The sequence below is a fragment of the Antechinus flavipes genome, chromosome 2, assembly GCF_016432865.1.
Source record: "Antechinus flavipes isolate AdamAnt ecotype Samford, QLD, Australia chromosome 2, AdamAnt_v2, whole genome shotgun sequence".
In the NCBI taxonomy this organism is placed as follows: domain Eukaryota; kingdom Metazoa; phylum Chordata; class Mammalia; order Dasyuromorphia; family Dasyuridae; genus Antechinus; species Antechinus flavipes.
Genome location: NC_067399.1, coordinates 435,316,686 through 435,331,237, shown reverse-complemented (window position 1 = coordinate 435,331,237; position 14,552 = coordinate 435,316,686). Strand labels below are relative to the sequence as shown.

Genomic DNA, 14,552 nt, shown 5'->3' with positions numbered 1-14,552 from the left:
TCAAGTACCACCATTTATTTAGTCATCTCCCAATTGGCAGTCATTTACATTGTTTCCAGTTCTTTGCTAATATTTTGATTAATATTAATTTTATTTCTGTCTTTGACCTTATAATTCTAGTGGTAAGATCCTTAAATCAAAAGATATGGACATTTTAGTAATTTTCTTGGCAAAATTCCAAACTGCTTTCCAGAATAATTTAACCAATTCATTTAACCAATCCATGAAAATTATAACAATATGCCTCTCTTCAGTCACTCCACCATTACCTATTACCATTTTTGTCAATTTCCTGGATATGAAATGACATTTCAGAGTCATTCTGATTTGCAGTTGTGTTATTAGTGATTTGGGGCAATTGTGTCTTTGTTAACTGTTTGCAAAGCTTTTAAAAAGTTCATATATCCTTTTTATCACATTAGCTGAGGAATGGTTTTTGACCTTACATAATTCTTTATATGTTATAGTTACCATAATTATCAGAAATATTTGATTTAATTTTTTCCCCTTATCAACAGCTTTCTTATCCCAGTTGCATTAATTTTGCTAATAGAAAAGCTTTCGATTCCATGTAATAGAAATTATATTTTATCTTTTGTAATCACATCTATTTTTGGTTAAGAATACAGGAGAAGAGTTTTTATTAAACAAGGAATAGAAGAAAATATGAAAGACAAAACACGACATTTTGACTACAGAAAAAAATTTAAAACTTTTGTACAAACAAAATCAAATAAGATAAAATAAGAGAAACTGTAATGGGGAGGGGGAAATTAAATCAAATATCAATGATAAAAGCAAAAAATATATAGCAAATTATCAAAAATATAAAATACCAAGAACCATTCTCCAATAGTCAAAGGAGTTGAAGAAACTGCTCTGACAGGTACTAAAAACAAGTGACTATTTGAAAATACATCACTAATAGAAGAAAAGTAATTCAAAACTATTATAATTTGGGAAAGATGGTCAACAAAATGGTCAGAGACAATGGAAGAAAGGCACACTAAATGAATTGACAATTGAGTGGGCGTCCATCAGTTGGGGAATAGCTGAATAAGTTATGATATATGAATGTAGTGGAATATTATTGTTCTATAAGAAATGAAGAGCAGGCTTATTTCAGAAAAGCCTGGAAAGATTTGCATGAACAGATGCTGAGTGAGTAGAATCAAGAGAACACTGTACATAGCAACAACAAGGTTAAATAATGATAAATTGTCATGGACTTGGCCCTTTTCAACAATGTGATTCAAGGAAATTCTAATAGACTTGTGATGGAAAGAGAGATCCACATCCAGAAAGAGAATTATGGAGACTGAATGTGGATCAAAGAATAGTATTTTCACTTTTGTTGTTGTTGTTGGTTTGTTTTCTCATGTTTTTTTTCTTTGATTTGATTTTTCTTGTGCAGTATGATGAATTTGGAAATATATTTAGAAGAAATTGCACATGTTTAACCTATATTAGATTGCTTGCTGTCTATGGGAGAGGGCAGGGGAGAGGAAGGGGGAAAATATGGAACACAAGGTTTTGCAAAGGTGAATGTTAAAAAATAAAAATATAAAAAAGAAAAGCACACTAATACAATATTTTTGGAGTTGACTATTCCAACTATCTTAGATCTCAATTGGGAGTTATTCCAGGGTAGCCTGTTCATATATTCTAGTAGTGAATCAATCAATTCAAGAAGCTCAAAGACAGAAAAGTCCAATATATTCTAAAATATTCACAGCAGCAATGTTGTAACAAAGAACTAGAAATGGAAATTGATTTGAAATATAGTTGAAAAACCTGTGACATGAATGTTTAATATATTTATACAGTAAGGAATGACTATTAGCAATGGATTCAGAAAAACATGGGAACATTTTGATGAACTGATAGTAAAATAAGCAAAACCAAAAGAATAATGATCCTGGAGAAAGGATAATGAAACATAACTGCCTCTTCAGGGCATGAAGATAGGAGATGATACAAGCCAAAAGTTGTATATGTTGTCAGATTTGGTCACTATTTGGTAGGTTTTTTTTTTTCTTAACAGGGCAGTCAAGTTTTATGTGGTAGAGGACAGTTTCCAGGAATGATAGTAATATGACAAAGGATATCAAGAAAATGTATTAAAATAGCAAACTAACAGAATTACAATATAAGACTTGACAACTGAATTTTACCCTTAAGAGAACTGTTTTTTTTCTTAGAAGAGATGGTTAACCAGATGAGGGAGGAGAAATAAATAACTTGGTTTTAATCTCTTTAAGAAAGTATGGATGGGTTATTTTTAAGAAAAAAGATTCTGCAAACAGCATGGTTTTAATTAGGTATTAAGGAGAAGTGATTAGTGTAGAGAGCACTCCAGCTGTTGGCAGACAAGCAGACATGAAGGGAATAGCATTTGATTAACAAAAAAGTGATTAATTGTACCTGACATATATCAATCATAGCAAATTGGAAGAAAGGGTTCTAAATCGAAGTATTCAGGTTTTACTCAAAACACTGAGGCAAAAACAGAATAGAAAATATATATCTGAAACTTGTCAGACAAATATGTCCACCAGTAAGGGGGTTCTTAGCAATGTATCTTTTGATATATTTGATTATTTGTTATAAATCATCTTTTCCCCTCATCCCAGCATAGAAAAGGTATATGGTCAATTTATGCACCAAAATACTTTTTACATTAAATGGAATAAATATTCCCTTCTGATTCAAGCATTATTTTGAAAAGTCACAGGCCAAACTTTGTATATAAGTGAGGTATAATTCAACTAGGCAAGGCAGATTTATTCCATTTTCCTTGTTAATCTGAAGGAAGTACAGCAAGGGGATTATTTGCAACCACTCCTACTAGTCCTAGGAGAGGAATTTGTCAGAAACCTGTTGATACTGTCATGAAATCCAGACTTGTTTTCTTAGTCATGACTACACAATAAAAGGCTACCAAAGAATGAGAAGGGACTCGTGCTAACTATGTGTCAAGAAAATGAATAAGCCTTAGAATAGTATCCATCTCATCTTAGAGAATGACATGATAGGGAAGCTTATAGTATTCCCAATTAAACTTAAAACTTTTCCCTACTCCATCAGTACACATCTGAGATAGGCATTACATAAAAATGTTAGGCTTAGAACTCGATAGCAGGAAGAAGACTGGATTATAATTGGGAAAACGCAGTGTGTTTTGCAGCTCCCTGGCATAAACTTCCATACGTTCGCTTGGTGATACTGTTAAAACTGAAGAGCTAGGAACAGAGTTAGAGAAATTGTTCAGTAGATGGTCGGTGTATATAGACCATGCTGTATTTCCACATTTTCAAGTTGCAGGAGGAATGATATTCAGGAAATGTATATTTGGAAAAGGAGCAGAACCTGGTTGTATAGCAAAACAAGAGTAGCCAACCCAAATGTTTCACTGGTATCTATGAAATGTAGACTTAGCAAAAGCACATTGAGAAGTACTCTGTGGAGGATGTATGGAGAACACAGACAGATATCACACAAGATGAAAAGATGTTTTGGGATAGTCTCTGCAACAATGGACAGAAGGACCTCAGGCATGGGATCACAGATCCATTCGTATATATACACACTCACACTCTGGATCACAGGGACAAGACAGAACTGAACAAATCAATGGATATACAGATAACCAATATACCCAACTGTATCTTTGTACATAAGTAATGAAACACCAGGATACAGGTTTTCTGAGTAGATTCAAAGTCTCCTTTTCCCATTCTGACTCCTTAATCTGAAGTGACTGATGGAATGAAGAAGTAAGTATGTCCGAGAGAACCTAGTTCAGACAGGTGGTGATGGGTCAGAAAGGCCAGGCCTGGAAATCAGCTTCCTCTGACACTCTTCTTCTAGACTACTCCAACCTTTGTACTTCTCATTACTATTAAATGAGGTAGCTCCATCTTTTATCTTCAATGTAGTTATCTGGAGCTCCAGCTTATACTCTCATAGCAACGCAAATTTCTTATGAAAACTAAATTTTTTTGAAGACAGTCTTATCATAGCCAGAATGAAAGTATAGTGGCCATTCACAGGCCTAGTTCCACTATGGATCAGCATGGGAACTGTGACCTACTTGGTTTCCAACCAGAGCTGCCACTTGGCTGCTTAAGCAGCCTACTGGTGTCTAGCTACTAGAGGTTCACCATATTATGCCAGATTTGGACACTTTGATTAACACTATCTCAGAGAGCCTGAGATCCAGAAGCCTCAGCTATCACAGAAGGAATTACAGGCATGTGTTCAGCTCTGAAGAAAACTTTCTTTTCCAATTTATTACCTTGCAATCTTGAGTGGGTGTCAATCTCAAAACCAGATTCCAGGTGGTTAAGATATCACTGGAAAATTCCTAAACTCTTGTCTGCCTCATCAAAGAGGTACTGCCTCTGCCATCAAACTTGTCCCACGGCCAGGCCTCAAGCATTCTTTCATGAGAGGGCACATCTTCCAGGCCCCAAGAGTACTCCTAATCCTCAGATATCACATCAATGTCCTCATCAGTGCCCTGCCTAGCAGCCACCTGCCACTGACTCATGAGCGGTCCATTCTTCCTCTTTTCTTCTGCTGTTGGGCATTCCTCCATCTTCTGCCTTTTGTGTTTTGTTCGACGATTTTGGAACCATACTTTGACCTGCAGGAGGAATCTAGTGAGATCACACCTCCCCAGACTGATAGTCTAACCCACCTCTAACAGATATCCTCTATCCCTTTGTACTTTTGTGTCTAGGGAGTCTAGGGCACTCTACTTCCCAGGGAATTCTGCACTTAAATTCTTGCACTACATTTTCTCTCACCACATTTGTCTTTTAATACTGATGTCTGAATAGTGTGCCTTAGATCCTCCCACTATTCTCTCATCTACTTATTCCCTAATAAAATACTGCTTCTGACCCCTGAGAAATAATGAATTTACATGCCTGTTATTAGACAGGGCTTGGAGTTTATGCTAATTACACCAAGGAGCTCCTCTGACTTGTCCTTGAGAAGAATATGCTCCTTTTCATTCAAGTTCTTGTTCCTGGACATAACAGGGGAACCAGAGGGAGATGTATATAGTATAGAAATGACTTCCCTCCTCTTCCCTTCCCCTTCACCAAAAAAACAATACCTGAGTTTCCGTTAGACACAAGCTGTTTGCAAGCTGCTTCCTCTCTGCTCCCACTACATAGTGGCTTTTCTCAAAGGTTCTTTCTAGCCGCAGGAGCTGGGATGGGGAGAAAGCTGTCCGGATCCTTTTGGGCTTTCGAGTAAAGGGCCCACAAAGCAGCAGGCTCTCAGGAGAATGGATTTCTCCTGTTTGAAAAGAAAAGCCCCAGTATTCTCTGGTTAACCTTTCCCAGCTAGTGTCCAAGAAACCCTAAATGTTTCTATTTGGTTGTCAGGACAGTATAGAATAGCATCCCCATCCTTTCTCCACAGTTCCCCAAGACCTTGCTCTAAGCCCATCCTGGCATTGATGTTTAGGTGGAACAATAATAGTTAATAGCTCCCATTTCTATAAAACCAAGTGTTGGATTTAAGAGTCCTTTAAAATCCTACTTTCAATCTCATCATTGATCTGCATGACCTTGAAGACCTTGTTTCCTCATCTGTAAAATAAAAGGTGTTTAAAAAAAAAAGGGGGTATCTAAGAACCCTTTCAGTTCTAAGTCCTACTTCTACCAGCTACTACTTTGCTCCCATTGTTAATGCTTCCTCAAAGGAAAATGTAGGGCACACTTAAGCAGAATGAGAATGGAAGTTCCTAGGTTCTGCCAATATTTCTGCGACACTTTCACCACTTCCACTATTGAAGTCAAAAGGATTAATACAGGAATATTTGGGTCTAAAGGCTCTGTATCTCTATGTAGATGTCAGTGGAGTACAGTGGATACTGGTTGAGGTTGGAGATAAAACAGGGAAAGGAAGTTGTCCAACCTCTGTTAGAATGGCTGCAGGAGGGAACTGGCTGGTAGGGGTTCCTACTGCTCTTGGATCCTGGACTACCAGTCTGTGTATGCATAGATCTGGTCAGTTGCTTCATCTTGTGTGGGTAACCTCAGGGAAAGAATCCTGGTTCTGATACTTTGTGTCCCTGAACAAGTCACTTAACATTGCTAAAATTTTCCTCATTTGTTAAATGGGTATCATATTTACTCCAGCTGCCTCCCAGGAATTTTTTTTTTTTTTTTAAGGAAAATGTTTTAGGAGCCTTAAATCACTGGTAATAGGAATCATTAGTACTGAGCTTTGGTAAGGTGATGTTTAAGCAGTGCCTTCAGTTCCTAGAAAGATATTCTTACCTACAGAATGACCACAGGAAGATCTATGTAGTGAATGACCAGTTCTCTTACTGGAGCCCAGATACGGATTCAGACTGAAGGCTATAGCAGTGACTTGAAGGAGAAAGCCTTGGAAACTTCTCCCTTCTCCCCCACCCTTCTTTTCTCCCCTCTATGCCCCCACCTCCCATTTACCAGTTGTCATACTGCTCTTTTCTACAACTGAAAAGAGAGGCAACCATTTCCTTTGGTACCACCCCCTGGCCAGGATTCTCGATCTCCAGCCCCCTTCCCCCCGCAACTCCTTACGCTCTGCACCCCACGGGAAAAGCCAACTTCTAAATGAAACTTTCCATCCTCAAAGTGACCAGAGACCCACTACCGCTTCTCCTGCGCTGTCCCACAGGATCAGAGGGAGCTGGAATGAGAACTATATTTTTAATGAGACTCTGGGTCGCGATCGGCTTTTTGTGACCTTGAACAAGCATGTTCCCTTCTCTGAAACTCTTATTTCATCTACAGAATAGGAATAGTAATTGCTCCCCCGCAGGATCGGAGCTAGAAAAGGAAATTAAGTTGCCATTGGGCAGCTGGAGATGCTATTCTAGGCGTTAATTGTGCTGCCCCACCTCGTACAAAGTGCCCATTTCCTGGTCAGAGGGGCAACAAGATCATTCTGCCTCAACTCTCCGTCTCCACTACTAGAGGAGTGGTCCCTACCTAACCCAAGTCTCCCTTCCCACGCGAAAGACAATCCTTTTCCATCCCGTCAACAATTTCCCGACTATCATAAACAGAGTGTCTTAGAAGCGCTGGCTTAGTGGACATCTAGTCCAAACCCTTCTCTTCTTCCATCAGCCCTTCTATACACACTCCCTATGTTCCTACTCACATTTTACAGATGGGGAAACTAAGGCACAAAGAGGTGACGTGATTTGCTCACCATCCCACTGAGGGGATGCGAAGCGGGACGATACAAGTCCGATACTTTCTCCTAGAGCTACCTCCCCGACGGCTTCCCGAGGCTCAGCCGCACTCACCCGGAAAGTTCGGTGTCCACAAGCCGCTTCGTAGAAGCCAGGGGCAGCAACTGCATAGGTCCCGGGATCCGGGCGGGGGCGGACCCAAGCGACCATTGGCTCCGCGTTCCGGGACAGCCTGAGGCTCCAGGACCAGCAGGCGGGCAGCCCCCCAGGTTGGTGAAGCACAGGGCTTGGCTGGCGTGGGGTGTAGCAACGGCTCGGCGGAGGTTCCCACTAGCGCCTCGATGGAGAAGCCTCTTCGGGAGGAGGTGAACATGCTGGAGCCCGAGAAAGCCCTACCGACGCGCCACCTCCTTGCGGGCTATCGGGCCACGACTGCGCTGCATCCGCACTCAGCACCGCGAGTTTGGGGGCATGCGCCAACCCGCCCCGAGGGAGGGGAAGGGGACTGGTTACCTCCCGCCCATCTACCCCAAGGTTCCCCCACCCCGCCTCCACGCACAACCTGGCTCTCCAGTGTTTTTCCCCAGCCCCAGCTTTGACAGATACTCCCTCTCTGCAAGGGCCCCTCCCCTCAGATCCCAGCGGATCCTCCAACCACCTCCAACAAGCTACTACCTTGTCTGTCACAGTTCCATCCGGACAAAAGATCTTCCAATAATTCAGTTTCCCTTCCTCTGTAACTCTGCTCCAGAATTCAGAATCTTCCCCTCTCCGGACTGGAAACAAACTTCAGAGGTGATTTGTCCAACCCGTATATAACTTTCTACAAGATTCTTCTTTGAAGCCCTCCCACAAAGCCTCCTAAAACGGTCCATTATACCGTGGGGCAGCTCTAATTGTGAGGGAAAAAAATTTTTCCCCTTCTAACTCCACTAGAATTGTCTGTCTGAAACTTTCGTCTATGGACGATTCTGCCTTGTGGAACCAAGAAAAATATCTCTAATTGGGTCTTAAACATAACAACAGCCCTCTAAACTTGAAGACACGTCCATCTCCCCCATTTCATCTCATCATCTCCGGTTTTATCAAAGATCCTCGTATTTTCCAAACCTCTCCTCCAGATGATGGTCAATATCCACTTCACTTCCTGTTTGTCAATGACTTTTCCTAATAGCATATTTCAGGTATGGCCTGATTGGGACCAATGACAGAAGGATCCTCACTTTTGTCCTTCTGGAAGCACAAGTTTAAGAGCAAGGTTGTTTTGATTGTCTCACTATCATGTTACACAACTGACTTAGGAGTTTGCAATTATGATCCATTACTTATCCTCATCCAAACCCCTAAAATCTTACAATTAGGCAATTGTTTTAACTCAAATGTACGATGCTATTAAATTTAATCCCACTAGATTCAGCCTTTCATAATCTTTCTGGATGATGATTATATTATTCAGTGTACTTTTTCATGTCTGGCAAATTTGATAAACATCTATGCTTCCATTTAATGATTAAAAGGTTGAACAGACTAGGGCCAAGGACTGTTACAGTCCTCTAAAGACAGACCTAACTCAGTATTGTTTTCTTGACCCAACAGCAAAATTATCATTTTTAAAAGCAAATAAAGGAAAAAAGATTAGTTTCTGGTGGAAATGGGGATAGTTTAATGTTCAATATAACTAATTAGCTCCAGAGGATCTTGGTGGGGGTAGATGGACTTTTGGAACATTCTGGGCTCTGTGTTTCACTGATGGTCTTTTGGTTGTCTGACATGATGACTGAAGTCCTCAATGCATTCCCAGGGGCTCAGCTTCAACTTTTAATTCCTTGTATGTACCTGAATGGGCAGGACTCCTAGGTTTCTACACTACCAAATGCTACTGCTGCCTTGCTCTCCCACTGCAGCTGTTGCTGAGCCAGGTATATTTCACTGTTACTTAGACCTTTTTCATCATGGGCTTGGGCCTTGGCACTTAATTCTTTTCCCATGAATGGACAAGAAAAGATCTAGTCACTGCTTGGTTAAAACTTGTAGTGGCCTGGTTATTCCACAAGATTCAATTTTTTTCATAATTCATTATTTTTTTCATAATTTTATTAGTATCATCCAGTCTCTAAACCAGAAGGACATCATAAGAAACTTGTTTATCATCTTTCTAAAAATCCAAGTTGTGACATTATCCCTATCTACTCTTATAATTATGTGTAGCTTGAGTGCTGGGCCTGGAATCAGGAAAATCTCAATTAAAATTCAGCTTCAGGCACTTGTTAGCTCTGTGACCCTCAGCAACTCACTTCTGGTTTGCTTCAGTTTCTTTATCTATAAAATGAGCTGGAGAAGGAAATGGCAAATCATTCTACTACCAAGAAAACCCCAAATGGGTCTTGAGGAACTGTAACAATCGAACAGCAACATTGCTGTAGTTACCCTCAAATCAAAAGGGAAATGAGATTAGCCTGGCATGAACCAACCAGGTTGTTTGCTTAACCTGTGATGATGTTTTGTAATCACTCTTTCTCTTCCAAATAATCAGAAACCATCCTTTAAATAACATATCCTAGAATTTTGTCCAGATTTGAAATTAAGTTCCCCAGTTGGCTGATTTTTAAAAAACCATTTTCTTCCTCTTTTTTGAAAATCAAGGAATCTGCCCATTTCCAGCCCTATGGCCCCTCTCCCATTCTCTTATGATTTTTCCAAAGTTAATTGATAAAAGGCCTAGCATTTGCATTTAGAGCTTCTTTTAGAGTTTTTAATGCAAGTGACCTTCTATCCTAGAACTTGTAGTAAATATAGGGAAGAAAGTTGGGCATGGTCTGATGCCTTGAGTTGTGAGCAGATTTCAGAGTTTGGAGAAAAGATAAGTGGGCTTCCATGGCTTAAAATACTGAAGGGGAAGTCAGCCCAAGAGAGCTGTGATACTCTAAATAATGAAATCTAGCAATACAAACAATTCTAAAAGGGAAGTTATCTAATGAAAACTGTGTAGGTACAAAAGGAAGTCATTAACCAACTTAGATTTCAAAATAGAAAATGGAAGCTAAGTCAGGATGTATGGAAGTTGGGCAAGTTGCTTAGATCATTAGAGTTAGAGCTGGATGGGACCTCAGAGATCACCTAGTGGGAGCAAACGGTTACAGAGAAGTTACTCAAAATTAGTCAAGTTAGTAAAGTAAGGCAGTAAGTAAAATAGTAAGATTTATAAAGTAGCAAGTAGTAAAGTCAGATTCTCTGACTGAAAACCCAGTAATCTTTGCACTATTCCATATTCATTTCATTCCTCTGAGCTTTAGCTTCATCTATAAAATGGGGATGGGATAATACCATTGGCATTCCCAATGCCACATGCTTTGTCTGAAAAAAGTATCTGTTAAATGTGAATAGAAATAGAAGTACCAAAGAAAACAGCCATATAAGAACATGTCAGAGAGAAATTCAAGGGGATAATGGATAAGGAAAGTCCCTGGAGGAAACAGGAGAATAACGGGATAAAGGGCACAGTCCGAAGAGTTGGTTTTGGGAAGGAACAAGGGCCCCCTCTTCCTGAGAGATGGGAATGAAGGAGAGAATAGGTGGCAATATAAAGACTATGGGTGTATGGATTGGAGGAAAAAGGGGAACTCTTGAGGGATGGCCTCTATTTTCTGAGTAAAGTAGCATAAAAGGATATGCACTCAAAAGGAAAGATGGGAAGGTAATAAGGATTTGAGATTTGGAAAAGTCACTGAATGAAATTATATGTAAGGTCAATAAAGGAAGAATAAAAATTTTGTCAACAATGAGGGTTCATTTGAGATTAGAGAACATGAATTTGTAATGAACCTACTTGGCCGGGTGAGATGACTTCCTCAAAAGGCATTCAACAGCTCAAGAATATATGTAGAAAAAAAGGAAAACAAAAACAAAAACATTTATGTAGAGAAAGCAGGTGGTGTAGGATGATCTGGTGCAAGAAATACATGTGCTGAAAGGGGCAAAGAGAAAACACTAAGGAGTTTGATAGGTTTGGACAGAGAAAGAAGAGAAAATAAGCATTTATTAAACACCTAGTATGTGTCTGGCACTGCACTAAGCCCTTTACAAATATTGTCTCATTTGATCCTCACAAACCACCGTAGTAGGTAATTGGTACTATTATACTTTTTGCAATTAGGAAACTGAGGCAGAGGTTAAGTGATTTGTCCAGATAGTTCAGTTGTCCAACTCTTCATGATTCCATTTAGTTTTTTTTTTTTCCTTTCTTTCCTTCCTTTCTTTCTTTTGCAAAGATATAGAGTATTTATCATTTCCTTCACCCAGCTCATTTTACAAATGAGGAAACTGAAGTAAACAGTTATGTTACTTGCCCAGGGTCACCCAACTAGTGTCTGAAGCTGGAGTTGAATTTAAATCTTCCTGACTCCAGACCACTGTGCCATCTTACTGCCTTGGGCTGCAGAATTAGCAAGTATCTGAAATCACATTGAAATTCTGGTCCAACACACTTTCCACTGCACCATCTAGCTGCCACTAATGGAAAGGACACACAGGTATTATTTGGGATAAAGGGACATTGGAAAACAGAATCCATTAAGTTTTTCTTCCAGCTTTCAGATTTCAGAAAAAGAGAGGTTAAAGCTTTTGGTCTATATGTTAGACCTTCAATAATACATACTGTACTACATACATACAACATGAACATATTGTATATCAAGGTAGAGCAGCAGAAAGAGGACCAGACATGGAGTTGGAAGGGTCTGGAGCTGCATCCTAGCTGTAACTTACACCAGCTGTGTAATCTTCGGCAAGTCACAACCTTCGCTGTGCCTTAGTTTTCTCCTCTGTCATAAATCCCTGCCCTACCTACCTGAAAAATCACTGTGACAAGAAATTCACAGTGTAATAGATGCTACTGTGACATAGACATGTAAAGTATTATCAGCAGAGCAGCATCCTCTCTTCAGGGTCAGAAATAGAATCCAAAAGCTTTACTATGTACAAAATATTGTGCGAGATGCTGGGGATACAAAGACAAAAAACAATAGACCCCAAAAAATTTATCTTTCACTGGAAAAAGTCAACATTTACACAGAGAATGGGAACAAAATATTCTGAAGAGGGAGCTGAGATTAAAAAACCATGGCTATCAGGAAAGGTTTTCTCTACTCCAAAGTTAAGATTCTTCCAACTTTGCCTAAGATCCTGTCTTTTCCCATCTTTGGGGCCTTCATCTCAGGACCATCTCTCTACTATTGCTGAGCTTCATCCTTGACCTCAAACACTGTATGCTAGCACTCACCCTTTTCCCCTTCACCTGCCAAGAATGCAAGGGATCTGCACTCCTCATTGGAGTCCACTATTTCTATTCATTCCCAGAATCACCTGTGATGTCCTCTATTTCCCCACCAAACCACCTCATCATACCTTCCCTTCACCAGCTTCCACTTCTTGCTTTGGGAACAGTAATCAAATTGATAATACCATTCCTGTCAATCAATTGTCCTAATGACTCTACTTATCATATTTATAACTTCCTAAACCAAAAGACCCCTCTCCTGGACACCATTCTTCTACATGAGCTTTCCTCCCCTATTAAGAAATAAGCTTCTTGAGGACAGGAACAATCTTGATTTTTGTATTTTTATCCTAGGCACCTAATATAGTGCTTGACACATAGTACTGGTAAATGCTTTTAAATCCCTTCCATCCTTCATTTCCCATACTTTCCTGACCTTCTATAAACTACTTCCCTTAAAAACGCTTATCTGCTCCACCTTTAAAAAAAAATCCCTTGGTTGTTGTCCATTCAAGCCATCATCCCATTTCTCACTTATTTTGCTGCTAAACTTATTATTCAATAATAATGAGTGTTTTAATTCCACCATCCTCCAGTTCTTCTCTTTTCCTATTTGGTTTTATCTCTGATCTGATCCCTGCTTCCAACTGCTCACCTGTAATACTTTCATGCATGATCTCCTAAATAGATAAGATCAATGACTTTTCCCAAATCTTCATCCTCCCTGATGTTTCTACAGCAATTAACACTGCTGACGCTCTTTTGCTTTCTTGGCCTCCATGATGACATAATTTCTCCCTCCCCCTCCTCCTTCATGAACTACTTCCAAGGGTCTTCTTGTTCCCTTAAGAGCCTCCTTCTTCTCTTTCCCATGCCCAACTGTAGTCCACCTCCCCTCCCCAAGTATATCTTCAATTATTCCTGAGTTTTTCTCTTTTTTCGTTCATTTTCTAAATACCTATCTGTCCTTGAATTCTGTCCATTTTTCACTTGTGATGTTTCATGTATCCTCCTCCCAATCTCCAGGGACTCCACCCTAGTTAGGACTTATTACCACTGTTGCAAGAGTCTATTGAAAGGTTTCCCTACTTCTAGTCACCTCCTTTTATTTCCAAAATATCTGGCATCAATCTCTGCTCTAACAAGGAGTCTCCTTGCTGTTCCCCCAAAATACATGCTCATTCCTGTTCCTGCACTTCTGCTCATCTCTAGCCTAGAATGACCCCTTCTTTTGAATTACAATTATTTCTACCAGACACTTACTAGCTGTGTGATCTGAGGCAAATCACTTAATCTCTGCTTGCCTAGGTTTCCTCATCTGTAAAATGGAGAAAATAGCACCTGTCTCCCCAGATTGTTGTGAAGATTAATTAATTGTAAAAAAAACTTGCTACAGTGGCTGGCATATAGTAAGTGCTATAAATGTTATATGTTATTATTATTATTATTGGTGTCCATGTCTTACCTGCCCACTAAACTATGGCGCTCCTTAAGGGTAAGTCATAGACCTTACCTAATTCTATATTTTCCCCAAAAGCCTTTAAAATATCTAGCTATTGTGTGGAAGTAGATTTTTAATTTTTAATCCTTTCTTCTCTTTCACTTCACTGGATATATCTCTCTCCCCCCATCTTCCCAGCACATGATTATATAATATTCTGCCTGGGATATGGGACTGGGCTGGGACTTCACTTTTCATTATGTGTTAAGTCTGATTTCCCAGAGAAGATGGCGAGAACTCTGAGGATCCTCTATTTTTTGGTATCCACCACAAACTGACTGATAAATGCTACCTGATGACCAAAATGCTAGATCCCAAGAAATCCATTTCCCCTGCCCTGAGCCATAGTACTCGACTGTGATAAAACAGGGTAAAACAAACTCCCTCAAATACTTTGTCATTCATACAGTAACCAATGCTGAGGAAGTATAGAGTATAAAACAGACAGGACCTACATAATAATAATAACTATTCTCTAAAATTTAATAAAGTGCTTTTTTTCCCACAAAAATCTTGTGAGGTAGGCAGAGCAAGTATTATCACCCTCATTTCACAGATGAGAAAACCTCTGA

At 39.6% G+C, this 14,552-nt stretch overlaps 1 protein-coding gene across 1 annotated transcript; it reads right to left on the bottom strand.

The window, feature by feature from the left end:
- LOC127550294 (homeobox protein EMX1-like) lies at positions 1-12,926 on the bottom strand. The gene is made up of 3 exons (XM_051979063.1): positions 7,319-12,926; positions 5,126-5,310; positions 1-4,648 (listed from the first exon to the last, which is right to left on the bottom strand). Exons 1-3 carry the CDS (start codon positions 7,575-7,577, stop codon positions 4,484-4,486), a joined length of 609 nt encoding a protein of 202 aa, XP_051835023.1. The 5' UTR covers positions 7,578-12,926; the 3' UTR covers positions 1-4,483.
- Between the last annotated feature and the right edge of the window lie 1,626 nt (positions 12,927-14,552).

Coding starts and splice junctions, on each gene's coding strand:
- LOC127550294 (XM_051979063.1), bottom strand. CDS start 7,577: ATGTTCACCTCCTCCCGAAGAGGCTTCTCCATCGAGGCGCTAGTGGGA. Junction 5,311..7,318: donor GTGGACACCGAACTTTCCGG/GTGAGTGCGGCT, acceptor CTTTTCAAACAG/GAGAAATCCATTCTCCTGAG. Junction 4,649..5,125: donor TGTGTCTAACGGAAACTCAG/GTATTGTTTTTT, acceptor TTCCTCCTGCAG/GTCAAAGTATGGTTCCAAAA.